The sequence below is a fragment of the Spinacia oleracea genome, chromosome 6 (assembly GCF_020520425.1).
Source record: "Spinacia oleracea cultivar Varoflay chromosome 6, BTI_SOV_V1, whole genome shotgun sequence".
In the NCBI taxonomy this organism is placed as follows: domain Eukaryota; kingdom Viridiplantae; phylum Streptophyta; class Magnoliopsida; order Caryophyllales; family Amaranthaceae; genus Spinacia; species Spinacia oleracea.
Genome location: NC_079492.1, coordinates 131612780 through 131639564, shown reverse-complemented (window position 1 = coordinate 131639564; position 26785 = coordinate 131612780). Strand labels below are relative to the sequence as shown.

Genomic DNA, 26785 nt, shown 5'->3' with positions numbered 1-26785 from the left:
AACTAAAAACAAATAATTTCCAAAAATAAAAGTTTAAAAAACAAATTATCACCGCTAATTGTTTTATTATTTTCCACGTATAAATTAAATCGTAACGCATCAAACTTTCCCTCCCCAATTTCTTTTTCCAAAATCCAGTCATTCATCACTTTTGTTACACAATGACGCTTACCTAAATTATGTCAAAATGATGAAACCAACAACAATAACAAAAATGGCGTCGATATTTTATGGTTTCTCTCTCCTGCTACTTCTTCTCTCCTCCTCCTCCTCTGTCGCAGTTCACATTCCGACGACTCTTGATGGCCCGTTTAAGCCCGTCACCATGCCGTACGACGTCAGCTTGCGCGGCAACGCCGTCGACTTGCCGGCATCTGATTCTAGGGTTCAGCGCCATGTTAATGGATTTCAACCTGAACAGATTTCGGTTTCTCTTTCCTCTGACTACCATTCCGTTTGGATTTCTTGGATTACAGGTTCTAATTTTTCCTTTGATTTATTTTTTTGGAAAAATATGGAATAAAATTACAAATTTGAGCTACCATTTTTTGTTTTAATTGGGTGGAAATCTTGTTTTTTTGTATAATTTTGGTATCCTCTGCAAATGATGAACTGTTTGTTTGCAGAAATTAGAATTAAATTTTTGAATAGATTGCTTGGACTTTTTGTGAGTTGATTTAGGAAAGTTACTGCTGAAATTATTAGTTGATGTTGTCATTTTTTGCATGTTTCTCAACCAATCACATTCTTTCTCTATGCCCAATTTTTGCGGTTTGGTATTTTTTTTATTTACTTTACTCTGTTTTATTTATATTAATGGAAAAGTATATTCATTTCTACAATTTATTCTGAAATTTGAATATATTTATAAAATTAAAAAATTGTTGAATTTGGTCTTGGGAATTTGGATAATGGTTATTTGGACCTGGTTGATCTAATGATCTTATTAGTTTCTTGTAATTTGGGATTAGTTCTGTATTAAAGTTATAAACTTTAATTATTTTGAATGAAGAAGTATTGTGCTCAGCTCAACTGAAATGGGTAATACTCTATGTTAAAAAATAAGGACTACTACATACGTAGTGTATTTTTATCTAGCATAATCCACAGTGATGTTGTAGATGAACTCATCTTGCTCATAAAGTTAACAGTTTGATCAATGATCATAATTATGAGAAATTACTATTGTAGGAGAAATAAGTACTCCCTTTGTCCGGAACTAATAGCGGTGTTGTTCGTGTAATTTGTACTAGTAGCGTGACAGGACTGACCATTAAATCTGGACGGAGGGAGTAATAATAAGTTTTATGTTAACTTGTCAAGCCTTGATGTATGATGCTTGCTTTTGGTTATCGACGATGTTTTTTCTGCTGCTTTGCTTAACAATGTTTAGATTCTGTTGTGGATTTTGTTGATAGTATCGTTATTATTGATTGTATTCTTAGTCTCGTAGATCATAATGATGCTTTGAAATGTTATTTAAATGCAAAGTCGGTTCATACATTTTCAGGGGAGTTCCAGATAGGTTATGACATAAAGCCTTTGAATCCTGAATCTGTCAAGAGTATTGTTCATTTCGGGACATTAAAACACCCATTAACTCATGAAGCAACTGGGTATTCTCAAGTCTACAGTCAGCTTTATCCTTTCGAAGGCCTCCAGAATTATACTTCTGGAATAATCCACCACGTTCGCCTTACAGGTATACTCGGATTCTTGTAATTCTGTAAAACGATTATCCAAGTGAATTGGGTTAAAAATTCTAAGATCAGCATAATATATCGGGTTAAAGTAACTAAACCTTTCAACTTTGCATCTGTCGGAAGGTGTTAGTGTCATGCGGGAAGAATTCGAAAGTAGAACTGTAGAACATCATGAACTTTAATTTGAAAGGATGGTCAGGTGAGACTGTAAAGAACTGATATTTTTTAGTAGAAAAATAAAGGCAGAAAACGTAATAATATGTTTGATAGATTATGAATACCAAAAGGGATACAAAAGTAGTGACTTGAGTGTTGAGGCCACTAATCTCCAGATGTAGTGACTTGAAGTCACCACTCTCCAAAGCCTAAGCTTTACCATATTCTCCACATCTCTCCCATAACCTAATGTGCCTTATTTATAACCATTCTACTACACCTACTTAATTTGTCTTTTACCTAATATCACTCACTGCCTATTATGCCATTCCCTTACACTTAATTCATTACAGAGACGGGCTTTATCAAAATGGTTCTTGTATCTTACATCCAATGAGGTATTGGCCTCTTTGTATGTGTTGCAAGTTGCAACCTTTTGTTGATCCTTCTCAACCATCAACGATTACCATTTATGAGGATAGTAAGATACAAATATCTCTTACAGTCTTGCTTCCTTCCCCATTTCTTCGATCTTAAAGGTTAAAAGAATATTATAGGGATGTTGTTGGAAGGATTAATATTAATGTCAACTACATTCTTAATGAACCTTGTTGTTTTAGTTGTCAATCTTGGTAGGGTTTTTGTTTAACTTCCCACCTGTCAAAATGTGACCTTCATATTTGCTTGGAGTTCTATCACATTATAGCATGAGATCTCTGTCAATTTATTTTGGCAAATTGGTCTCAGATTTTGACCGGTCTTTTTCTTGTGTAGGGTTGAAACCTAATACATTGTACTACTATCGTTGTGGAGATCCCTCTGTACCAGCCATGAGCAGCTTGTTCCATTTCAGGACTATGCCAATTCCTGGCCCTCGGAATTACCCTGGAAAAATAGCAATTGTTGGTGACTTGGGTCTTACATATAACACAACAGCGACTATTAGTCACATATCTAGCAATCAACCAGATCTTCTTCTCCTGGTCGGTGATGTGACTTATGCAAACCTGTATCTCACTAATGGAACTGGCTCTGATTGTTATTCCTGTTCCTTTCCAGACAGCCCCATTCATGAAACGTATCAACCGCGTTGGGATTATTGGGGAAGGTGATGCCAACCTCATTTCCACATTTTTATTTTGTTGATTGTGGCAGAAATCATTCCATTTGCAGATTTCTTCCTTCGGTTATGCTGTAATCATAATATGATTCTTAATTCACAGGTTTATGCAGAATTTGATATCTAGAGTTCCAATAATGGTGGTTGAAGGGAATCATGAAATAGAGGAACAGGTTGATCATCAAACTTTTGCAGCATACAGTTCACGCTTTGCTTTTCCATCAGAAGAGAGCGGATCATCATCTACATTCTACTATTCTTTCAATGCTGGGGGGATACATTTCATAATGCTTGGGGCTTACATTGCTTACAATGAATCAGGTATTATGAGTTCTTACTTTTATTAGTTATGTGATTTTCTTGCGTTACAAAATGTAAATGTCTATATTTGACTTGTTCTTTTCAGCTTCCCAATACAAATGGTTGGAGAGAGACTTGGCTAAAGTCGACAGAGATGTAACCCCATGGTTGGTTGTTTCATGGCATCCACCATGGTATACTTCTTACAAAGCTCACTACAGAGAAGCAGAGTGCATGAGAGTTGCGATGGAACACTTGCTCTATTCCAATGGTGTGGATATAGTCTTTAATGGACATGTAAGTACCACAATGTCAGATTTGATAACCGCAGAATCCATTAGATTACTGATCAACTCACCATCTTTCACAACTGAGGAGCAGTTATGCTATTACTGATTACAATCGACTGACATGAACTTAGTTATTTGACATGGACATGACATGAACTTAGTTATGGTGTGGATTATGTTTATAATGTTAGGGCACCTTCATTGAGTTATGGAAGTAGACGTTAGTGACATTTTTGTGTGATTTGATCTACTTGGTCAAGATTGATTGCAAAAGAGTCACTTGCATTTTGCTGTTATTTTGCATTTAATTGGTTTTACCTTTCCTACAATCCGCTGAATTCTTGCATTTACTGCTGAACTAAACAATGGTGGATGCAACTTTAGGTACATGCCTACGAGAGATCAAACAGAGTATATAATTATACCCTAGATCCTTGTGCTCCTCTTCACATTACAATAGGGGATGGAGGTAATCGAGAGAAGATGGCAGTTGAACATGCGGATGAGCCTGGAAACTGCCCTGAGCCATCAACTACTCCAGATAAGTTCATGGGTGGCTTCTGTGCTGCAAACTTTACATCTGGTCCAGCTGCAGGGAACTTCTGCTGGGATCGTCAACCAGATTACAGTGCATACAGAGAGAGTAGCTTTGGGCATGGAATTCTAGAGGTTTCCTTTCCCTATCCACCTTCAATAGAATTAATTCATGTACTGAATTATATACATGGCAAAAGTATATTTATTTTTATTTTTTATCATCCATTCACGCAATCAGTATCACGCCTAATGACATTCTTCATGGTTATATGGCTTGCAGGTGAAAAACACAACTTATGCCCTTTGGACATGGTACAGGAATCAAGACAGCGAGAAAGTGGCTGGAGATCAAATTTACATAGTGAGGCAGCCAGATATCTGCCCTGTTCGACGAAAGGTAACTAAAGGATGGTCTGATGTTAGATAACTTACTGAAGAAGCTCGCGATAATTGTGTACTGGTTGTTAGTAAAAGAAAGCTTTCATATGTTGTAACTGTAAGATTAGACTGGTGGTGGAAAGCGACACCAAGTCCATAGACCATAGGTAGTTTTGTATAGAAGAGGGATATTATGATGGTGCAGCACCTCATTGTTTAGGACGGCGTTGGCTGATATTGTTGTTGTATCATAATTTAGTAATTTGTTAGGAAGATGTATTTTGCAGTTTGCTGCTTATGTACATTTATCATTGGTTTTTAATAATAATTTTACCTTATTTACAGTGCTAGGTGTATTCTCGGGTGTTCTGTATTTTAAGCATTGCCAAGAGATTGAGTGTCTGAAGCTTTCTGTAGGTAAGTTTTGTTGTATCATTTTACCGGCTTACATAGTTATACATTTGTACAACAAAGAGGAAATAACGTACTCTTTGAGCCTTTTCTGTTTTCCGGACAAAACTGTGGCGGGGAGCTTTGTTTCCATCACAAATAAAAGTCCGCTAGAATAAAAACCTCCTGCTGAAAGTTATATGTTATCAGTGTTATATTGCTACCAGATGTGCTACTGTATTGAGTATAACTACGTTATCCTAGATGATAGAGTGTCGTATGTGGTAGAGTTGTGTGAGGTCGAAATTAGGATAGTTTGCTAGTGAGTGTGTGAGGCTAATGCTAATTTAGTCAGTGACAGTAGTGAGTGGATAGTGCAATTTGACACACTTTGTTTTTGTGGGTTTATGAACGTCACTACAGTCTCTACAATTCTACATGCGTGGCTGCGTGCAATTGTAATGTCAATATGTCATCATCATAAATTAATCAACTGCAAAATCATACGTAGTAGTAGTAAATGCTAAAGAAAGTCAAAAGGAAAAAAAGTTTATAAATGAGAAAAACGTACCATCTGCACAATTTTTTATGTTACTCTTCTCCGTCCAACTTTTCTTCACTCAAATACTTGTCGTTTTACTTTTAACCAAAAACTTTGGTTCTTAATATCTTAAATAAGTGTCCCTCATATTTATCAATAAGTCCGCAGCTATTATTTACTGTGATAACATAATTATTGCACGAAAGTGTGTACTATATGACTATATCCCAGGGAAGAAGGCAAAGTTAGAATATTTCTAAGTGAAACTTAGGAGGAATAATGTTATCAAGAGAATTTCAGCAATTTCTCAACATTTGAATCGATATTTATTTTGATTTTAGTTATACTTCTCTCCGTCAAATTTTATTCTTTAAGTTTGCGCTTGATTTAATGACTAATTAATGTACTAATGAGGTCTTAGCCTAGTGACTAAGATTCCCCGCCTGACTCATTTGTACCAAAAAAAAAAAAAAACAAATTAATGTGGATTGAGATTTTTTTAAAATGTAAACAGTACAAATTGTATTTTTTTTTTATAATGTTTTGATCTATTTTTATCCAAAATCTAACACTGGAAAAGTGTGATATATTTGATGGCCCAATAAAAAAGTGGGAGAGATAAAATGCCTCAATTAGTTCAATTGATTAAAATAATCATATGGTATGATTTTTGACAGAATATTAAAAACATTTATGTTATACTTCGTAATACAAAAGGAAATATTCAAATATAAAGATTAAAATGTAACAAAAAAAAACGTAATGAATTAAAAGGACGGAAGGAGAATAAGAAAAAGAAAATATCTTATTTTCTGTATAAACGCTAAAACGACGATTATTTAAGAACGTATGGAGTTTGATACTCCGTATATTGAAATCCTTTTCACATCACTCCAAACTCTATATAAAAATACTTTCTTTGACTATACTTTTCCTATTGGAGGGCTGATACGTTGCAATTCTTTCCCATTGCCAAGAATTTGGGAAATTGGAAAGGTATTGAGACTTGAGAGTTGAGAGTAGGCGAACTTTCAAATGGTAAGTTGTGACTTCAATGCCTACTTCAGGAGAACTCGTATTTATAATTTGGAAATTGAAGAACGCTGTTGAAACTTGAGAGTGGAGATCACTGAAAAAATAAACACAAAAAAGTTGGGAGAAGACAGGTACTCAAGTAAAACCGGTATAACTATTATGGGATATTTGATTTAGGGAGGTATGAGGTTTGAATTAAGATTGCATTCAAGATGGTACTATGAGTTTGAAGTGTGATTTAATACTCATATGTTTTGTTCAAATTTATGAAATGTTTTTTTTTAGTTTATTAATTTGATACATGAAGTGTTAGATATGACTCAAAGCTACCTCGCCCCTTATAGGTTTGTAAGCCTCATACATTGTGAGTTTGAGGTATAAGTTTCAAATTATCAACCAAACATATAGTATGTGTTTAGACCATCCTAAACTCATCCTAGTTACGCCCTACAGTTTGTGAACCAAACAACTCCTTAACGTTTTTAATTTATAAACAATAACTCTTTAGCGGTTTATCTCTCAAACAGTAAAACACAAACAAAAATCTTATCCAATCCTACGTGGACAGTAATATTTCAAGAAAACAATTTCTAAATTGGCGCAAATAGAAAATAATTCAACAAAGTTAGTCTTGGTATAATGGCGACTCACTTTATACTAATTGCTTTGTGTTTCATATCCTAACCCTTACAAATGAAAAAAAGAAAAAAGACAATTAACTACTCCGTAGCTACTTATAGGATTTGGACAAATTTGGACACCTTAGACAATATTCAAAAAAAAAAATCTTGTGCGCATAAGATGTACAATAAATTTATTGTAATTCAAGATAATTTTACCCATTTTTTTTATAACTTTAACCTAGTTTTGATTAACTTTTATATTAGTAAAAAAAAAACTAGTATAGTACCCGTGCGATGCACGGTTTATAATCTAAATATAAATTTATATCATGAAATCTGGTAGACAATTATCATCAAAGTAGAGCTTATAGATATTCTCCAAATTAAAATGAATGATGGATAAATTTGTTATTGCTCATTCGACGCGTCTTATTTATTAAAACAATTAAAACAAATAAGGGTACAGAGAAAAAATTATTTTCATTCTCATTCACCACTTGTGTCAAGCATAAAATTATCTCAACCACATTTCACTTCAATAGTAATATCCACTTAGTACTCGCACACTCGCCCCATCAACCTCATTGCTCGATCATTTAACACCTACCCATCATTTACTTGATTCAGTTAGAGATGACTTTAAGGCGGGGTGGTCCTTCACACATGTAACCACCTACAATTCTCATCCCCATCCCTGCCGTCCATGATAGGATTGATACACACCCATCCAAATCATCGTTTCGAGAGATAGAAAATAAAAATTCATCATCGCTTCATCACCCCACATGTATCCACAACCGCCTCAAATTCACCCCTAGACTCAATAAAATTTTTTTGGTAAGACAATTTTGAAATTTAAAAATTTATTCTAAAGTCTTTGCACAAATCGTTTGTCTGATAAATATAAAAAGTGTAAATAAACAAACCATTATAATATGTTTTTTTTTTTGTGTAAATGAGGCACAAGGGCGGGGATGAGAATCAATCCCAAAATCACCTGGAACCGGGTTGGAAGCTCTAACCAACTGAGCTATCCATCACTCTCACAAACCATTATAATATGTACTCCTAAGTTAGTAGTATTATTTTTCTATATATGTAGGATTAGCAACGCAGGCGGGTCAAATCTAAAATCCATCACCGCCCGTTCACCCCGCAACGTATACATTCTTTAACCCCTCATCCATCAAAATTTCCTCGATCTCCGCCCACTTAGGGAGGATACACATGCGGATCCCCCAAAAAACTTGCCCCACTAACACTTTTAGCCTGCATATCCGCACTCATCTACAATTCTTATCCCTATCTCCTCCATCAAAGATAGGAATGATATTCATCCCTCCAATCCCCGTTTTGAGAGGTACAAAATAAAATGCATCCGCTCTTCATCACCCTCTCCCGTGTATCCACATGCACCCGCCTCAAACCCACCCCTATACTCAACATTTTTTTTTGGTAAGACATTTTTGAATTTCTATTCTCGAGTATTTGACAATTCGTTTGTCTGATTTAAATAATTAAGTAAATAAACAAATCATTATAATAAGTAAGTTATTAGTAATTTTTTTTATATTCATAACCAACGTAGTAGAACTTTTAGTAAGTGTTAGTTATGCATATTATATTTGGTAAAAAAAAATGAACCATTTGATATTACGATTCTCGGCCCTATATTTTCGAAATATGTATACTATTTGCGTGACATTATAGGGCTGTAAAATATTTGATGTTGTAAATTATTTTAAGTTTAATTATTTATATTAACGAAGAGGCGAATCAATGAGTGACATTAGTCATCACCACATTGATTTCCACTCTTTTAGTATAACTTTTGATATTATAAGATAATCAAATAAAAGAACAGCACTTGTCAGCACCATGTATTTAACTGTATAAGATATAACCATTACAACGTCTATGGCTTATGATATAATATATTAAATTTGTATTATGTAAGTATTTAGACAAATCCAACAAAATGATACGGAGTACATGACTATGTTCATCGTCTATATTAATAGTCACCAAATAACATTAAAATTACAGAGATGTGTAATATAATAGTTAGTGTAAAAATAAAAGAGTTACATCTAAAAAATTGAGGAGTTACATAGTAGAGTAGTAGATAGATTAGGTTACGCAAGTTTTTCTCTTGTTTAAGGAAGTTACATACTCCGTACTTTCTTTTTAAAAGTAATAAAATATTACTTATAATTATCGAATTTAGTTGTCAAAATATTATACAATATTATAGTAACCTTTTTTTTATACTATATTCATACTTCATTGATTTCCTAATTTATTTGTATTCTAGTTATGTAAGTACAAATCGGTAGATTACATTAATTACTTTTTGTAAATATCCAACTACGTAATCCGTTTAATGGATTATTTAAAAAAAAATATAATCATATATTGTTATATTTGTTACCAAAATATAAAAACAGATTTTATAAAGTATTACTCATGTATAGAATGACATCTTTTTTTAGGAAAATAGAATCAAATACTTTGGTAAAAAGGTAACAAAATAATTTACAATCAAGTATTTTATTTTTTAATTTTTTTATATCTAAAAGAGAGGTTAATCAATGAGTGACATTTGTCATCACCACATTGATTTCCTCTCTTTTAGTATAATATATAGATAATAGATAAACATTTTAAAGGGTTAGATGATTAGTTTTATACATTATTAGTGATTTTGAAAAAATAAGTTTTACTAAAATAAAAAAAATGTTATCACTAAAAAATAGATAACTTTTACATATATAAGCTTAACTTTTAAGTATTTTTAGTTAATTTTTACTCCGGTGTACAATATTTATTGTACACTCCTTGCAAATAAGCACTTGTGAAAATAAAATAAAAATCTCCTATGCATGTCATGGGCCTCATGGCTGAATGGTTTGGTCATCACACCAGTGCATGTCATGACACATGCTGAAGCTAAACTCCTCGTATATACAAATATTTTCATACCTTTCACACATTACAGTACTACTTCCTCCGTCCCGGAATACTCGACCCGGTTTGACCGGTACAGAGTTTAAGGGATTTGAATTGACTTATTTAATTTAATAGGTAGTAGTTGATAGTGGGGTATTATTTTAATGTAGTTAGTGGGAAATGTGTAAAGGGGTGGGGTTGGAGGAGAGTAGGGGTTAAATTTTTAATTATTTTTTGTATGGAGTAGGGGTAGGTGGGTTAATAGGGATGGAGTAAGAAATAATATAATATTGTTAGAATATTTCCATTTTTAGAAACAGATCAAGTATTAAGGGATGGCCCGATAAGAAAAACAGGTCAAGTATTTCGGAACGGAGGGAGTATAACTGTATAACACAAGGGAATTGGTCAACTTCCACTATTAAAATACGGAGTATTGGACATTTCATTTCTCTTTAACTAAAAAAATAAAATGGAGACCTTTTTTCCCCCTTTTTAAATGCTTATCCATACCTAATGTTGTGTACACTTAACGCGGTTCAAACTTCAAAGAGAGTTTAATAGTGGTTATTGATTGGTTAAGTAAGTCTTTCATAGTCCCTATATTTGACTTGACTTTCATTTATAATTTTATATATATCCCTTCAACAATAACCAATCTCACAACCCTCCACAAAGCCACCTTCTTCCCTTCACATTTTCAAAACCATTAGGCCACCATGAATGCGATCCAACCCGCCATCAACCACCACATCCCAACTACTCGCCGCCTTTCACGGCGGGTTCGAGCGCAACAAGATATTATCTTCGAGGCTTACCGATCTTCCAAGGGGTCAAACCCGGCAACCCGTTTAGCTCAATCACTTACCCATATGCTCCATCTTCAAATTGAATCCATACACACCCAAAAAACAATAACTCAATCAAACTTAAGTTCAATTTTAGAGGATAAAAGTAACACCCCTATATCATCCCCTAAAGAAGACATTTCTAACAAATGGGAGGAAATTCATGGGTCTAATGATTGGGATACCCTTTTAGACCCTCTCCACCCTTGTCTAAGGCGAGAGCTGATCAAATACGGTGAATTTGCTCAAGCGACATACGACGCATTCGACTTTGATCCGTACTCGGAGTATTGTGGGAGTTGTAGGTACAATCGTAACAAACTCTTTGAGAAGCTTGGCTTAACTAGGCATGGTTATAACGTTACAAAGTACATTTACGCTACGTCTCAAATTGATTTGCCACAATGGCTAGAGAAGTCACAAGTGGCCGAGACTTGGAGTACGCACTCCAATTGGATGGGGTTTGTAGGTGTTAGCGATGACGAGGAGTCGAAACGTATTGGAAGGAGAGACATTGTGGTGTCATGGCGAGGGACGGTATCAGCATCCGAATGGTACGAGGATTTTCAGAGGAATTTAGAGAGGTTTGGTCATGGAGATGCGAAAGTTGAAGAAGGTTTCCTTAGCATTTATACAACGAAATTCAAATCCTCGCGGTACAACAAATCGAGTGCCTCAGAACAAGTGATGAAAGAGATCGACAGGCTGATTAATCTGTACAAGAAAAGAGGGGAACAACAAGTTAGCCTTACAATAACAGGACATAGCTTAGGTGGTGCGTTAGCCCTACTTAATGCGTATGAAGCGGCTGCAACTTTTGTTAACTTACCAGTTAGTGTCATATCATTTGCTGCTCCAAGAGTTGGGAATTCCGACTTCAAAGACGAGTTACACGAGCTAGGGGTGAAGACATTACGCGTTGTTGTTAAACAAGACGTGGTACCTTGGACACCTGGAATGGTTTTTAACGAGAAACTACAGAGTTTTGACGAGATTACTAAGGGATTAGAATGGGTTTACACTCATGCAGGTGTTGAGTTGAGACTTGATGCCAGATCATCTCCGTACTTGAAAAAAGGGTTGCAATTACAAGGACATCATATGTTAGAGACTTACCTTCATTTGCTTGATGGATTTCAAAGTTCTAAGTTGCCGTTTAGGGAAGATGCTATAAGGGATATTGCTTTGGTGAATAAAGAGTGTGATTTGTTGATTAATGAGCTCAGGATACCGCCTCGTTGGTACCAGGTTGCCAATAAAGGGCTGCTTCAAAATGATCATGGGAGGTGGGTTAAACCTAAGAGGGATCCTCAACATATACCATCCCCTACTACTGATTCTGTTTTTTTATAATCAAATGGAATCTCTACTTAATGCTTAATTGTATATACAAGATTAATATCATGCTCCAATTATCAAGCAAACAATTTAAGTCCTATCCTTGACTAGTTACTAGTTACTAGTTACTAGTTACTAGTTAGTTGAACATAAAGTTCATACCTTTCGGCTGGGGTATGAGCTATTGCCCCAGATCAATGGCGGATCTTTGTGGGCCGAAAAATTTTGTAGTGTATTTTTAGTTACGGCCCCCCCTAAAATTTATGTATAACTGTATAATTACATACTTCCTCCGTCTTTTAATACTCGCAACGTTTGTTAGTTTCACGCATGTCAATGCACAACTTTGATCATTTATATCTTAAATTCTCTTTATGCAAAAATTATAAAAAGTTGATATTTTGAAAATACACATTGAGACGAATCTAACAAGATCCCACATGACTATGTTTTATCTTATATAAAAAACACTAAGAATAGTCAAAGTAGATTATATGAATAGTGGCAAAAGTCCAAACGTTGCGAGTATTAAAAGACGGAGGAAGTAGTATATTGCATATTTTTTTTCTACCGGCCCCCCTCGTAAAACCGTTCAAGGTCAGATGATATATCCATCTCAGTTAGATGTGCAAAAAGATCCATTTTCAGGGGTAAAATTTGATATTCCTGATTCAAACCGGGTGATGGATGGGTCGGATGTGGATGAAGGGTGAATCAGGTGATGGATGGGTCAGATGAGATGGACAATTCACGGATGAAGACCCACCCGACCCATTGCCCCCCACTCACTACAGGCGTACACGGGTAGAGCGCAATTGGCCAAAGGTTCAGTCATTAGAATTCAAAGATGAAAGCTAACCACAGCATTGAAGGATAGAGGACCACTATATCCTAGTTGGTATTTTTCAACAAAAACGGGGGACCAAAGCAGATAATTTACTAAGGGAGAAACTTGAACCATAGTAAATGAGAGAAAAAAAGGGGGGATGGGAATAGGGGATTGTGAGTTGTCACAGACTGATAGTGAACCATCAGTATCAGTTTTCAATAATGATTCATGTGTTGTTTGTGCATGTCCTTTTCTGTTTCAGCTCCTACTCATCAGTCATCAGCATTAATGCTAGTTAACGAGTACCCTATGCTTTTCGCCGTACCACAACGGATATCTTCCACAGAAATCCAAAGTCGTAACCATAGATGATGTCTTAACCAGAATTTTGAAGATGCCATACAAACTTATCTCCTCTTGATTCATATTTTATCAGTATTGTCAGTTCTCATCAGGAAGCATCACTAACCATGTTTGCTGGACAAATACCGAAATTCCAGCTGATGCTTGCACATCTCAAGTTATATATTAGCCGCAACAGACTGAAATAAATCTTCCATCTAACAGATCACTGATCCATACCAAAAGGGAACTTTTTTAAAGATAATACTTGTACTATATAGTATTATAGAAGGATCCATTAATGGACCTTACACTGTTACACATATAATTTCGTAAAAATCTATCGACTATAGAGGACACAATATACATACACAAGCAGATATCCTTAACCGCGTGATTAAAAGTTTAAACCAAGAAAAAAAAAGTCCTTCCTGATTCTGAAATGGGATTCACATCCCCATATTTGACAATCGACATACTTTAACTGAAGATGGTTGCTACTGTTTTCTCTTGACATTTGAGTTTTTGCAGTTCAACCTCATTATCATTCAAGTGTTTAACTTTAGAAGATATCCAAAATCTCCAAGATGAAATTATTGCAAAGTGGGCAGTTTCCTCTCTGAACAAAGAGCTCCCTGGAACATAACCTGCAAAACGTATGGCCACAAGGAATGAATGCTGCACCTTTATGCCTCACCATACACACACAACAAGAAAACTCTCCTTTCCCAAGCTCCTCTACCTCCTCTTCCACCTCTACCTCTTCCTCTTCTTCCTCCTCTTCTTCTTCTTCTTCTTCGTCATCCAACCTGTATGTAGGTCCACTTATACCAGCCTGTCGATCCGTCTCCTCTAACAAATCCATCAACGACATTCTCATTGGCTGATTTGCAGGAGGCCCTATATTAGGAATCCCTTCTCCATCCTCCTCATCATCATCCTCATCTAAATTTCCATGAGGAGACCCTTCATTTTCCTCATTCTCATTCCTACTTCTGTTACCCTCATCAAGCTCCCTTGATAACCATCTACGAGTTTGCTCCCTCTCAGCAGCCAAAGCTGCAGACAGCCTGAAGCTACTGCCACTCCTAGGAGACCCACCACTATCAGTCTGTTCCCTCAAGGTCAGGTCATCAGCTGGAACTGGATCAACTCTCCTGAGTGAAGTGCTCCTAAGGGAGTTCCTATTTGCCATCATTTCTGCTATCGATAATGATCTCGAGTTGGGTATCACGTCTGATTGCGGGACTGGCAAAGAGGACGTCCAACGGTGGGAATTTGGATTCTGATTCTGATTCTGACTTAAATGGTGATGCCTCCTGAGTTTAAGGCGTTCTTTAAAAGATTTCCAAGTCTTCTTGCTGTGAGGGGAGCCTCCTCCAGTAGTTGCAGGGGTAAGGGTCTCGTCGTTGCGGATAACCTCAAGGAGGGTTCGGACAACTACGTTAGCCGGTGGGGGCGATTTCCTGTCGCTGTTGAGTACAGCACCCAGCGTGACGTTTGATACCCTTCTTGGGCTACTGCTGTTATTTACTAAGATGGAATTATTGCTGAATTCACGGTGGATTGCATCAGACAGATCCGCCGCAATGAAGGTGTCGCGAAGGGTTGAGTGGTGGGATGTCAGTCTCCGAGAAGTAACAGCAGTAGCTACGCCACCACCGTTACTGTCCATTCAATCTGCTTTATTTCCCCACAACACAAACAATTCAAATCTCATTTATTTCCCAACATTTTCAACAATTTCAACTGAAAACTATCAACCAAACTAAATAATCAAACTCATCACAATCATCAACTACAGTACAACGGCTAATTTGCAATATATGACAGAAAAGTAAACACAAAACGTACCTAAAACAAAACAAAATAAATAAATTAAAGGATAAGAATTGGAATCTGCAAAGATTTGTCGTTATGGGAAGTCGCGGTATTCATTTGTTTTTTCTGCATATTTTTTTGAGATTCACAAATTCTGTTGCAACTACTTAACAAATTAGAATCTTCACATTCCACCTGTTATATTTATACAGAGTTTTTCAAAATGTTGATTGCCTACCTTTGATATAGTTTTTGAGCACAAATCGAACACGAGACAAAACATGAACATGAACCCGTCTCTACTCCAATCGCAAACTATGACTCAGATGTTGAAATTTCTAACTATTGGGGAGATTTTCTCAATGAAAAATTAGAAAACAAATTTGAAACTATCCCGTTACAAAAAGTTCAAAATAAATAAATTAGTAAACAGTTCTATCTCAAACTATCTTCCAAAAAAGCTGACAAAAATTAAATTGTAACATTATCAAACCGCGGAAATTTAACTGGAAATGGAACTTAGACGGTTGATGAACAAAAACAGATCCTCCAGAAAAGAATGTAAAAAAAAAAGCGAAAATTTACAACAAATTTGAAAAACCATAGAGAGAAAACAAGATGATACCTAAAATTGGCCGTTATGTCGGATCGAACCACACAAATCACCTCTTTAGATCCGATGATCCTTGTTTTGCAGCTTCAACAGCGTCGAATTTGTTCAATTGTAGAAATTCCAGCAAAAAAAAGAAGGAAAAATGGGAGAAATCTTAGTTATTATTTTCTCTCTCTTTCTCTTATGTGGGAAAATCTATGTTGTTATTATTTGTCTTAGGCAATCTATTTTTGACTTTTATTTGAAATAAAAATAAAAAATGATGAGACGTTATCTGAAAATGTGTGCTTGTAAGGAGATATTGAGAGGAGAGGGGGACTTTTTGGGGAGGATGATTGAGGAGAGAGAAAAGGAGGAACGAGTCTTTCGATCTCTCGTGTTGTATGCTAAAAAGGGTCTTAGATTCCCTTTTATTGCGCTACATATATTGGCAAACCAAAACCAATGATGTTGTGTTCCCCTCTCTTTCTAGTTTTATTTAGGATTCTTGCTTTTAAGTTTTGTACCTTTTATAAACATTTTTTTTTCTTTCTTTTAACGTATAAGAAGAGAACTTTATTAGTGTGTCGCTATTTGACGTCTTCGTTCGCTAAAAACACCCGCGTATTTTACTTGAAATGACGGTTGTACTCTTATAAAATTCTAAATAGTAGTAATAATAATAATAATAATAATAATAATAATAATAATAATAATAATAATAATAATTTATAACAGTATAATATAACAATAATAATAAAAATAATAATGAAGAAATAATAATAATAATAAGATTAAGGGGTCGATTAGGGGAATTGGGGAATTGGGGGCGATTAGGGTCGTGCTCAATGGGTGATTAGGGGGGTCCAGGCCGGCGATCCGACAGTGATCGGCGAGGGTTGTTTCCGTGGCCGAGGGCTGCTTTGGTTAATTCAAGTGAGGAACGTAGCAGGGATATTGAGGAGCAGCAACATTCATGAGCGATATTCGGGATTAGCGTGGGTGTTTGTTGCGCCTATTGCCGCTTGAAATTAGTGGCTGGTAGGCATGGTGTGCCGCCAGCAAATGGTGGTAACGACCACGGCTCAGCCGCGCCAGATCTGCGACTGAGCCATGGTCGTTTTCGCCATTTGCTGGCGGCACACCATGGTTACCAACTGCTAAGTTTGAGCGGCAATAATATTCTTTTTTTTTTAAAATGTTAAGGTAAGCATCATCAACATCAGAGGCAATCAACAATGTTGTTTAATTTGTTTACTCCGTAAGATTTATGGTGATGAAGATGCTGCTTAATCTTTTGAACTTGATGATGATGATGTTGCTACTTAATTTGTTTATCAATTTTGAACTAGATGATGATGGTGATTATTTTGTTTATCAATTTTGCTTCCACTTACTAAATACTGATTATGAGTGGCGAGATATTTTAATTCTTATTAGCATTCTTGTTATTTTTTCATTTTCATTACCGATTCGTACTATTGTTATTTATTTATTTTTATTATTATTATTATTATTATTATTATTATTATTATTATTATTATTATTATTATTATTATTATTATTATTATTATTATGAGAAAACACCAAAACGTTACAAGCTTAACAAGCTACAAAGATCAAGTGAACTACAAGAAGTTGGAGGGGAGCCGAGATACAATCTGGGCCCCCACTCCTCTAGCTATGGCGAACCCGATCCTGCTGAAAATGTGGGCAGCTGCCCGTGCCCCAATGTCTTGAGCCCTGGAGTACGTCCGGACCCGCTTCAGCAAAGAAACAGCTCCTTTCTCTAATTCCCCAAAAGAAGAGAAGGAAAAAGGAAAGAAACCGTAACCCAAAGCCCTACAACGTGCCGCATACTTATCCAGCTTCCGCTGCGCTGGAGTTAAATATCAAAAGGGCAAAATTGTATTTTTCTACACTAAGCCTTGTTTGGTTATTGGCTTTTGGGTGGCTTTTTGGGTGGCTTTTTGATGTTGGCTTTTTTAGTGGTCAAACAGCCAATAAAACTTGTTTGGTAAATGGCTTTTTTCTTGGCTAAAAAGCCAGCTTTTCCGCCAATTCTCAAAAGCCAATAGAAGTAGCTTTTCTTGACTGGCTGTTGGCTTTTTTTTTGACAATTACATTTTTATCCCTATTTACTACCCTCTTATCTTTCCACTTAATTTATCTTGTTCCACTTCAATTTATCATTCTCTCTCCTAAAACAAAACAGTCTATTTATTGATTATTTGTACTTCTAATAAAAACACTATTTCTCTTTTTCTAATTCACTATATATATTATTATCACTTACTTTGCCAAACAAAAAAATTAATTATATTATGGTATAATATTTTAATGAAATAAGTAATAAATAGTAATAGTATTTATTGTTGTTAATATTTATTATTTATCGTTATGGTTAATAATTTTATATTAATATTATGAAATAAATATATAATACTAATAGTAATAATAGTTACAAAAAAGTAAAATGGCTTATGAAAAGAAAAATATGTTACAAAAATACATAAAATAAACAAATGTCTTTAAAGGTCATTTTGCATGAAACAGCTAATAGCCAACATTCAACTTTACCAAACACATTTTTATAAAATCTACAGTCAAACAGCCAACATAAAAAGCCAACACAAACAGCCAGTCAAACAAGCCAAGTGAAACAGCCAACAACCAACAGCCAACCGCCAATTGCCAAACAGGGCCTAAATGCGGGCGTTTTTAGGAAAACGCGAACGTCATTTAAAAATCCCCCGTATTTTAAAAAGAGATACACTTTGATCGGCATACGATTTTAGAAGAGTGAGTTGAATTTATTAAAATAAGATGAATGTGGGGTGATGAGTAAATTATTTATTATAGTTAAAAAATGATGTGAGTAAGTGTGAGGACCAAAACATGTCAAAAAAGAAAAGTGTATCTCTTTTTAAAATACGGTCGTTTAAGGAAAGTGTGTCTCTTTTTAAAATATGGAGGGAGTAGGTTTTATTACATCATCGGGACTAACCCAAAAACTTGTAACCCGATTTATGTTATTTACTCTCCAACACACTAAAAGTTTCAAAAACTTTACAAAAAATACCAAAAAACTCCGAGCTTCGTTACCCATGGAATCTTCTTAATTATCCAAGCCGGAGAAACACACCTTGACCATAATTCATTTTCCTTCCTGCTGGCCAATGATAACACAATAATATACGCACTTTATGTGCCATATTAGTCCATTGTTTGTCATATTTCTTTCATATTTTAATCTTAAAGTGCTATTATTCGTTATTTTCGATGTTTCTCTCCTCGTGTTTGTTTTATTTTGTTTTGTAGGAAGTAGCTCAAGTTGGTAGACCTCGGAGAAGATGTTGGTAGAGTGAGTACGAATGTACGGTGTCTAGGAGCTATCCACGTTTACAAGGTGTTTACATTGTGATACAAACAAGAGTTCAAGACAAATACAAGAACACCGGGCAGCCAATACCACGGCGTACCCGTGGCCTACTTTACATCCCACACCCGAGTCGTGGCACTCTTCTTTCGATCCCGTATTAAACGTTTAATGAGCTAATTACTAGAGTTTAATAGTTAATATACTTCTTATTATATTTAGGTATAAATACAAGTAGTATAGAAGACCTAAGTTTTTGGGCCGTCAATTTGTATCGTTTACCGGGGACGCTGCTTACTACCTTGGTCTGCATACTTGTTCGGTTCGTGGATTAACGTGAGTTTGTGGTTTTTGTTCTAGTAATTTGAGACACTAGTAACGTTAATGCTTGATTCCATTGATACAATTTCAAGTATATTACTTTTACTTTCCCTTTATTATCATTTATTAATTATGTTCTTTTCAATATGTTACTTTGCTTGTTTATTTAATATGTGTGAGTAGATTTATAATCTAGGGTTAAGTAAACTCTAGTCATGATTTATGTATGATTTATTATTTTAATCCCCAAATTTATTGTTTGATTGTTCTTGCTTAATTGATTGTATAATTTCCAATACTAGATTAGGGATAATTAGTATTGTTATCATTCCATTGTCTTAATCGTAACGGGAGTTAGGTTTTGACGGATTTGAATATTTCAATTAAGGACATGAATTTCTCCACGGGAGTAGGTAGAAGGGATTGTTAGGAAATTATGGTATTGAGTTTAATGTCTTTAATTTGCATGATTCCACGGGAGTAGGTCTTGATTGCATATTAGGGAAGCCATTGATACTCGGGAGAGGTTTATGGTATTATTTAAGGTTTACCTTTCCTCGTGAACATTTATTTAATTAGTTTGGGGTAGGAATTTATCTTTACATTGATTATGCTAGTGGTGATGCTTAACTCTAGGTGTTTTTAATCCTTGATTTTAGTCTTATTATTAATTACGTCATTAGCTAGAATTAGTTTAATTATCTATTCTCAATCGTTGTTTGGTTACTTACTTAGTATTAATTCAAGTCAGTTTAACTAGTTTTTAATACATTAGTCTCTTGGGATTCGACCCTTACTTGCCCGACTACATAGTTAGGAGGTCTAGTTAGGTTATTTTTGATAGGCACGCGACAGCCTTGTCAAATTTTGGCGCCATTGCCGGGGACTAACGGTATTAAATTAGTTATTTTTGATTTATTTCTACTAAGTATTTTTGATTTGGTTAGTGGCTTCGGCTATTGCTCCTTGTTTATCTGATATTTTGTTTCCAGTTTCCTTTGTTGCATGCAAACTCGACGTGCAGGCTCACAGAATTTGATTCCTATTGATCTTGAAATCGAGGCCACTGCACGCAAGCAAGGGGGTAGAAGGAGACAGAACAAGAACAAGAAGAAGGATACAATGGGTGACGAAGTACCAGCCAAATCTCTCTGGGAATATGGTATACCAGATACAACTACTGGTGTACTTTCTAGTATTGTCAGACCAGCAGTCACTGCTGCACACTTTGAACTGAAGCCTCAATTTATTCAGTTCATCTCCAATGATTCATTCTCAGGCTCGCCTAATGACTGTCCTGTAAGTCATATTGATAACTTTCTGGAGAAGTGTGATACTATGAAGATCAACAATGTCACTGATGAGGCCATTAGGCTACGACTTTTCCCTTTTTCTCTACGGGATAGAGCCAAGGAGTGGTTGAAAGATGAAAGTACAGGCTCGTTTGATACATGGGATAAATTGGTCAAGGCATTCTTGGTGAAATTTCTGGATCAAGAGAAGACTTCTAGAATGAGAAATGAGTTAACCACCTTTCGTCAAGCTGAAGATGAGTCATTGTATGAGTCCTGGAGAAGATTTAAACGTTTGCAAAGGCAATGTCCTCATCACGGGATTCCAGAGTGGCTCTTGATCCAAGCTTTCTATAATGGGTTGACACATGAGTATCGGATCTACATTGATGCTGCATCAGGTGGCTCTATCACTGCAAAGGTTCCATCTGAAGCTAAGGCATTAATTGAGAAAATGGCAGCTAATGACAACTATCACCCAGGTGGTCGGAACAGTGCTAAAAAGGGAGGTAAATATAATGTTGATGCTTTAACCATGTTGACCAGTACTGTGCAGGCACTATCTCAAAAGTTTGATCAATTTCAAACTGGTTCATCTACGGTAGCTTCATGTGAAGTATGCGGAATACAAGGACATATTGCTAATGATTGTCAAATCAATAATGCTGGGTTGACAATTGAACAAGCCAATGCTCTTTACAACAACAATAATCAGAGACGACCATTTGATCCTTATTCCAATACATACAACGAGGGGTGGAAGCAAAATCCAGCATTCTCATACAAGAACACTCAAAATCAGCTTAATCCACCACCACCGCGCAACAACTTCAATCAACCTCCAGGTTTTCAAACTAGACCGCCTTTCAACCAGCAATCTTTCACTCAACAAGCCCCTCCACAACCAAAGTCCAATTTGGAAGCTATGGTTGAGTCTCTTGCTGCCTCACAACTTAAGCAAGACAAGTATTGGGAAGGGCAGATGAAGCAAAATGAGTTCCTCGCTACCTCAATTCAACAAATTCAAGCTCAGAACAAGCTTATGGAGAGTCAGATAAGTCAACTTGCTCACCAAGTGGGTCAATTCTCAAAGACTCCAGGCCAATTCCCTGGAAATACTGAGCAACCACCTAAGGGTCAGATGAATGCTGTGACTTTGAGGAATGGTAGAGTGTTAGAAGACCTTCCACCAAAGGTACCTCAAAAGAAAGTGATTGTGGTAGAAGATGAGAAAGATGAATCTGAAAAAATGGTTGAAGAAGAAAAGAAGGAACCTATTATTTCCCCCATTGAGCCATACAAGCCACCTGCTCCTTTTCCACAGAGACTAGCACAGGCTAAGCTAGAGAAGAAATATGGGAAGTTCCTTGAGGTACTGAAGAAGCTGCACATCAACATCCCTTTCTTGGATGCTATCTCAGAGATGCCTTCTTATGCTAAATTCTTAAAAGACATGCTCTCAAATAAGAGGAAGATTGAAGAGAATGCAACTGTTTCATTGACAGCTGAGTGTAGTGCCATTTTGCAGAACAAGCTTCCAAAGAAGCTAGGAGATCCAGGCAGTTATTCTATTCCTGTCAAGCTTGGTGATATTGAGATCAAGAAAGCATTATGTGATCTTGGGGCAAGTGTGAGTCTTATGCCCTTGTCAACCTGCAAGAAGCTTAATATGGGTGAACTGAAGCCCACACGCATCTCCCTACAACTGGCGGATAGAACAGTTAAGTTTCCCCTTGGTATCCTTGAAGATGTTCCACTCCGAGTAGGAAAATTCTTCATTCCATGTGATTTTGTTGTGATGGAAATGGAGGAAGATGCACAGGTTCCCATCATACTTGGAAGACCCTTTTTGGCCACTGCTGGAGCCATAATTGATATGAAGAATGGGAAGATCACCTTTGAAGTGGGTGACGAGAAGATGGAGTATACACTCACAAACTCCATGGGTTCTCCTTCTATGGGAGAAACTATCTATAGGGTGGATGCTCTTGATGAGGCGATAGAAGCTAAGGCTTTCAGTTTGCAACTTGATGATTCGCTACAGACAGTCTTGATGGGCAGTGCAAATGAAGAGGATTGGGAGACTAGGGAGTACAAGAGGCTCTTGGAAGAGACACGAGCTTTAGCATCTGAAAATCCTATCAAGGAGGTGTTGAAACCGAGAGAATATAAGGAGAGTTCCACGCCTCCTGAGGTAGAGTTGAAACCCCTTCCCTCTAATTTGAAGTATGTTTTCTTGGGTTCTAATGATACATACCCTGTTATTGTTAATGCTGAACTTGATGACATTCAGATTGAGCAATTGCTTACTGTTTTGAGAAAATATAAGAATGTCATTGGGTACACCATTGATGATATTAAGGGGATTAACCCTTCATTTTGCATGCATAAAATCATTCTTGAGGACGATCATGCTTCTTCTATTGAACCTCAAAGGAGACTTAATCCTAACATGAGGGATGTAGTCAGGAAAGAAGTTGTTAAATTGCTTGATGCAGGTATAATCTACCCTATCTCATATAGTAAGTGGGTTAGCCCGGTGCAAGTAGTTCCAAAAAAAGGAGGTATGACCGTTGTCAAGAATGATAAAGGTGAGAAAATTCCCACTAGAACTGTGACAGGGTGGCGCATGTGCATTGATTATAGGAGATTGAATAAAGCCACCCGAAAAGATCATTTCCCCCTCCCATTTATTGATCAGATGTTAGAGAGGTTGGCAAAGCATTCCTTTTTCTGTTGGTTAGATGGATATTCAGGCTTTTTCCAAATTCCTATCCATCCTGACGATCAGGAAAAGACTACTTTCACATGCCCTTATGGTACTTATGCTTATCGTAGGATGCCATTTGGATTATGTAATGCTCCTGCCACCTTTCAAAGATGCATGATGGCAATTTTCTCAGGTCTTATTGAGAACTCTATGGAAGTATTTATGGATGACTTCTCTGTCTATGGAACATCTTTTGATGTTTGTCTTGATAATTTGGAAAAGGTGCTCCATAGATGTCAAGAAGTCAATCTAGTTCTCAATTGGGAAAAGTGCCATTTCATGGTACAACAGGGAGTCGTTTTAGGTCATGTTGTTTCTCATAGGGGCATCGAAGTTGATAGAGCAAAGATAGAGGTCATTGAGCGCTTACCACCTCCCAACTCCGTAAGAGGGGTAAGGAGTTTCCTTGGTCATGCGGGCTTTTATCGTCGTTTTATCAAGGACTTTTCAAAAATTGCTCGGCCTCTAACCGAACTCTTATGCAGAGATGTCCCCTTTGTTTTTACTGATGCTTGCACTGAGGCTTTTGACAGGTTAAAGCAAGCTCTCATATCTGCCCCTATCATTCAGTCACCTGACTGGAATCTTCCATTTGAGATCATGTGTGATGCCAGTGACTATGCAGTGGGGGCAGTGTTGGGCCAGAGGAAGGATGGCAAGCTACATGCAATCTACTATACGAGCAAGACTCTTGCTCCAGCACAAATGAACTATGCCACAACAGAGAAAGAGTTATTAGCAGTGGTGTATGCTATGGAGAAGTTTCGGTCCTATCTGGTTGGATCGAAGGTGATAGTTCACACGGATCACGCAGCACTGAAGTACTTGATGAGTAAGAAAGATGCTAAGCCTCGTTTGATTCGTTGGATTTTGCTACTCCAAGAATTTGACTTGGAAATTAGGGACAAGAAGGGAGCCGAAAATGTTGTTGCTGATCATCTCTCCCGACTTGTCCTTGAGGGTGAAAGTGACGAGGATCTCCCTATTGACGATTCATTTCCTGATGAGAAACTCCTAGTTATAGCTACTACAGAGATCCCATGGTATGCTGATATAGCCAATTATCTGGCTTGTGGTACTATTCCTCACGGTTATTCATCACAGCAAAAGAAAAAATTCTTTAAGGAGGTGAGAAGACATTTCTGGGACGACCCTTTTCTTTATAAGTCTTGTGCAGATGGGGTGATTCGAAGGTGCATTCCAGAAAATGCGGTACCATCTATTATTTCACATTGTCATGAATTACCTTGTGGAGGACATGCTGGTACTACTAAGACTTCTGCGAAGATTCTACAGTGTGGTTTTCATTGGCCAAGCCTTTTCAAAGATGTTCATCAACATGTCAAGTCTTGTGATCGTTGTCAACGAACTGGTAACATCTCTAAGAGGAATGAAATGCCTCTTAATAATATTCTCGAGGTTGAACTGTTTGATGTGTGGGGAATTGATTTTATGGGACCGTTCCCTTCTTCCTATGGGAACAAGTATATCTTGGTTGCTGTGGATTATGTCTCGAAATGGGTTGAAGCGATAGCTACTCCAACCAACGATGCTCGTGTGGTAAGCAAGTTCTTTAAGAAAACTATTTTTCCTCGATTTGGCATACCACGAGTGTTGATTAGTGACGGAGGCCAGCATTTCTTGGAAAATCGGTTTGAGGCGATGCTTAAGAAATATGGAGTACATCATCGTGTGGGGTTATCATACCACCCACAAACTAGTGGTCAAGTAGAAATTTCTAACCGGGAAATCAAAACCATCTTGGAAAAGACGGTTGCGAGAACAAGGAAAGATTGGTCTGCGAAAATTGATGATGCACTTTGGGCGTACAGGACTGCTTTTAAAACACCTATTGGTACGACTCCGTATAGACTTGTGTATGGTAAGGCTTGTCATCTTCCTGTTGAGTTGGAACACCGTGCGTTTTGGGCTATCAAAGCTCTTAATTTTGACTCTCAAGCAGCAGGCGAGAAAAGACTCCTACAACTTAATGAGCTAGATGAGCTTCGACTAGATGCTTATGAAAGTTCAAGGTTGTACAAGGAGAAAACGAAAAGATGGCATGACAAGCATATTTTGAGAAGAGAGTTTAAGGAAGGCGACTTAGTTCTCCTGTTTAACTCTAGATTAAAACTTTTTCCTGGCAAACTTCGCTCTAGATGGTCGGGACCGTTCCGAGTCAGTAAGGTTTTCCCTTATGGTTCAATAGAGCTCTGGAACAGACAAAATGGAACTTTTAAGGTGAACGGTCAAAGAGTGAAACACTACAGAGTTGGAGACCCTATTGACGAGAGTGTTGACGTCACATTTTCCGAACCTTCACCGGAATGAGTTATAAAGGAGGTCGAGCTTATGACCTTATAAACAAGCGCTTTTGGGAGGCAACCCAATTAATTTCTAACTAATTTAATTTATTTCTTTACTTTATTTATTTGTTTATTTACTTTCTGCATTTTTATTTTTTTATTTTTTTAAAAAAAAAAAAAAATAATTTAGAAAACCAAAAAAATCCCATAAACATTTTGTTTAATTACTAAGTTAGATTAATCTAACCTTCCTAGTTCCTACGTTAGACTAGCTACTAGGATTACCTTAGTTAGTATACTATTTCTTTTATTTATTTTCTTTAGGATTAGAATGTACAAAGTAGTCCTCTTTTATCTTTTACTGTTGTTTCTTTTGTTTGTTTTGCGTGTTGTTTTTACTGTTGTTGCAGATAGGCCATTATGGCTTTATGTTCTGAGCAGTAGCATTGCATCCCAAAATTACAGGATTCAAGCCTACTTTTTATTTTTTTACTTTCTTTATTATTTTTTTACTTTTTCTTTAGTTAATGATAGACTAACCTCGTGTTGTATGTTGTATTTTTTTTGGTTTCCCTGTCTTCTTTATTCTTTGATGCAGGTCACTGAAGCTGGAGATTATGGCCTTGTTGAGCCTTGAAGACTCGACGCATAATACCCCACACCAAGATCGTGGGTAGAAGCTCCAGACACGGGCCTTCCGTGGGTTCTTAACAACAGCAGCCAAGAAAGCCAGCACAACCCACGGTGCTGCCGCGAGTCGAAACATCTCGTCACGGTGAGGCTGTGAAAGTGTCTGAAAGTATTAAAGAAAAGAAAAAGAGAGAAGCTAAAAGAAACTTACAGCCAACTCCACTGGTACACCGTGACACAAGGATCCGAGCTACGGTCTGGTTGCGGCCCATCGTAACTTAGCAATTCAAAGGAG

General features: G+C 36.6%; 4 protein-coding genes across 6 annotated transcripts; 3 read left to right on the top strand and 1 right to left on the bottom strand.

Annotated features, from left to right (window-relative positions):
- Nucleotides 1–5100, top strand: LOC110801055 (purple acid phosphatase 15). Of its 2 annotated transcripts, XM_022006371.2 has the most exons (8): nucleotides 1–476; nucleotides 1511–1702; nucleotides 2634–2967; nucleotides 3083–3300; nucleotides 3386–3576; nucleotides 3954–4238; nucleotides 4387–4503; nucleotides 4830–5100. In XM_022006371.2, the coding sequence occupies exons 1-8, from the start codon at nucleotides 188–190 to the stop codon at nucleotides 4833–4835; spliced, it is 1632 nt and encodes a 543-aa protein (XP_021862063.1). In that variant the 5' UTR covers nucleotides 1–187; the 3' UTR covers nucleotides 4836–5100. The 2 variants fall into 2 exon arrangements, with proteins under 2 accessions (XP_021862063.1, XP_021862062.1); XM_022006370.2 differs by lacking the exon at nucleotides 4830–5100 and having other exon boundaries at nucleotides 2–476; nucleotides 4387–4828.
- Nucleotides 5101–10552: 5452 nt separating this feature from the next.
- LOC110801051 (phospholipase A1-Igamma1, chloroplastic) lies at nucleotides 10553–12529 on the top strand. The gene has a single exon (XM_022006365.2). It carries the CDS (start codon nucleotides 10742–10744, stop codon nucleotides 12221–12223), a length of 1482 nt encoding a protein of 493 aa, XP_021862057.1. The 5' UTR covers nucleotides 10553–10741; the 3' UTR covers nucleotides 12224–12529.
- Nucleotides 12530–13707: 1178 nt separating this feature from the next.
- On the bottom strand, nucleotides 13708–16278 carry LOC110801039 (uncharacterized). 2 transcript variants are annotated; one of them, XM_022006352.2, is made up of 2 exons: nucleotides 15826–16278; nucleotides 13708–15062 (listed from the first exon to the last, which is right to left on the bottom strand). In XM_022006352.2, exon 2 carries the CDS (start codon nucleotides 15052–15054, stop codon nucleotides 13942–13944), a length of 1113 nt encoding a protein of 370 aa, XP_021862044.1. In that variant the 5' UTR covers nucleotides 15055–15062; nucleotides 15826–16278; the 3' UTR covers nucleotides 13708–13941. The 2 variants fall into 2 exon arrangements, with proteins under 2 accessions (XP_021862044.1, XP_021862045.1); XM_022006353.2 differs by having other exon boundaries at nucleotides 13708–15059; nucleotides 15826–16273.
- A 4219-nt stretch (nucleotides 16279–20497) lies between these two features.
- On the top strand, nucleotides 20498–25885 carry LOC110778655 (uncharacterized). Its single transcript, XM_056832795.1, has one exon. It carries the CDS (start codon nucleotides 20498–20500, stop codon nucleotides 25883–25885), a length of 5388 nt encoding a protein of 1795 aa, XP_056688773.1.
- Nucleotides 25886–26785: the final 900 nt, after the last annotated feature.

Bases quoted from the DNA above. Each gene is read 5' to 3' on its own strand.
- LOC110801039 (XM_022006352.2), bottom strand. From the start codon at position 15,054: ATGGACAGTAACGGTGGTGGCGTAGCTACTGCTGTTACTTCTCGGAGA.
- LOC110801051 (XM_022006365.2), top strand. From the start codon at position 10,742: ATGAATGCGATCCAACCCGCCATCAACCACCACATCCCAACTACTCGC.
- LOC110801055 (XM_022006370.2), top strand. From the start codon at position 188: ATGATGAAACCAACAACAATAACAAAAATGGCGTCGATATTTTATGGT. The intron at 477-1,510 runs GTTCTAATTTTT...ATACATTTTCAG, and splicing joins TTGGATTTCTTGGATTACAG to GGGAGTTCCAGATAGGTTAT. The intron at 3,577-3,953 runs GTAAGTACCACA...ATGCAACTTTAG, and splicing joins ATATAGTCTTTAATGGACAT to GTACATGCCTACGAGAGATC.
- LOC110778655 (XM_056832795.1), top strand. From the start codon at position 20,498: ATGCAAACTCGACGTGCAGGCTCACAGAATTTGATTCCTATTGATCTT.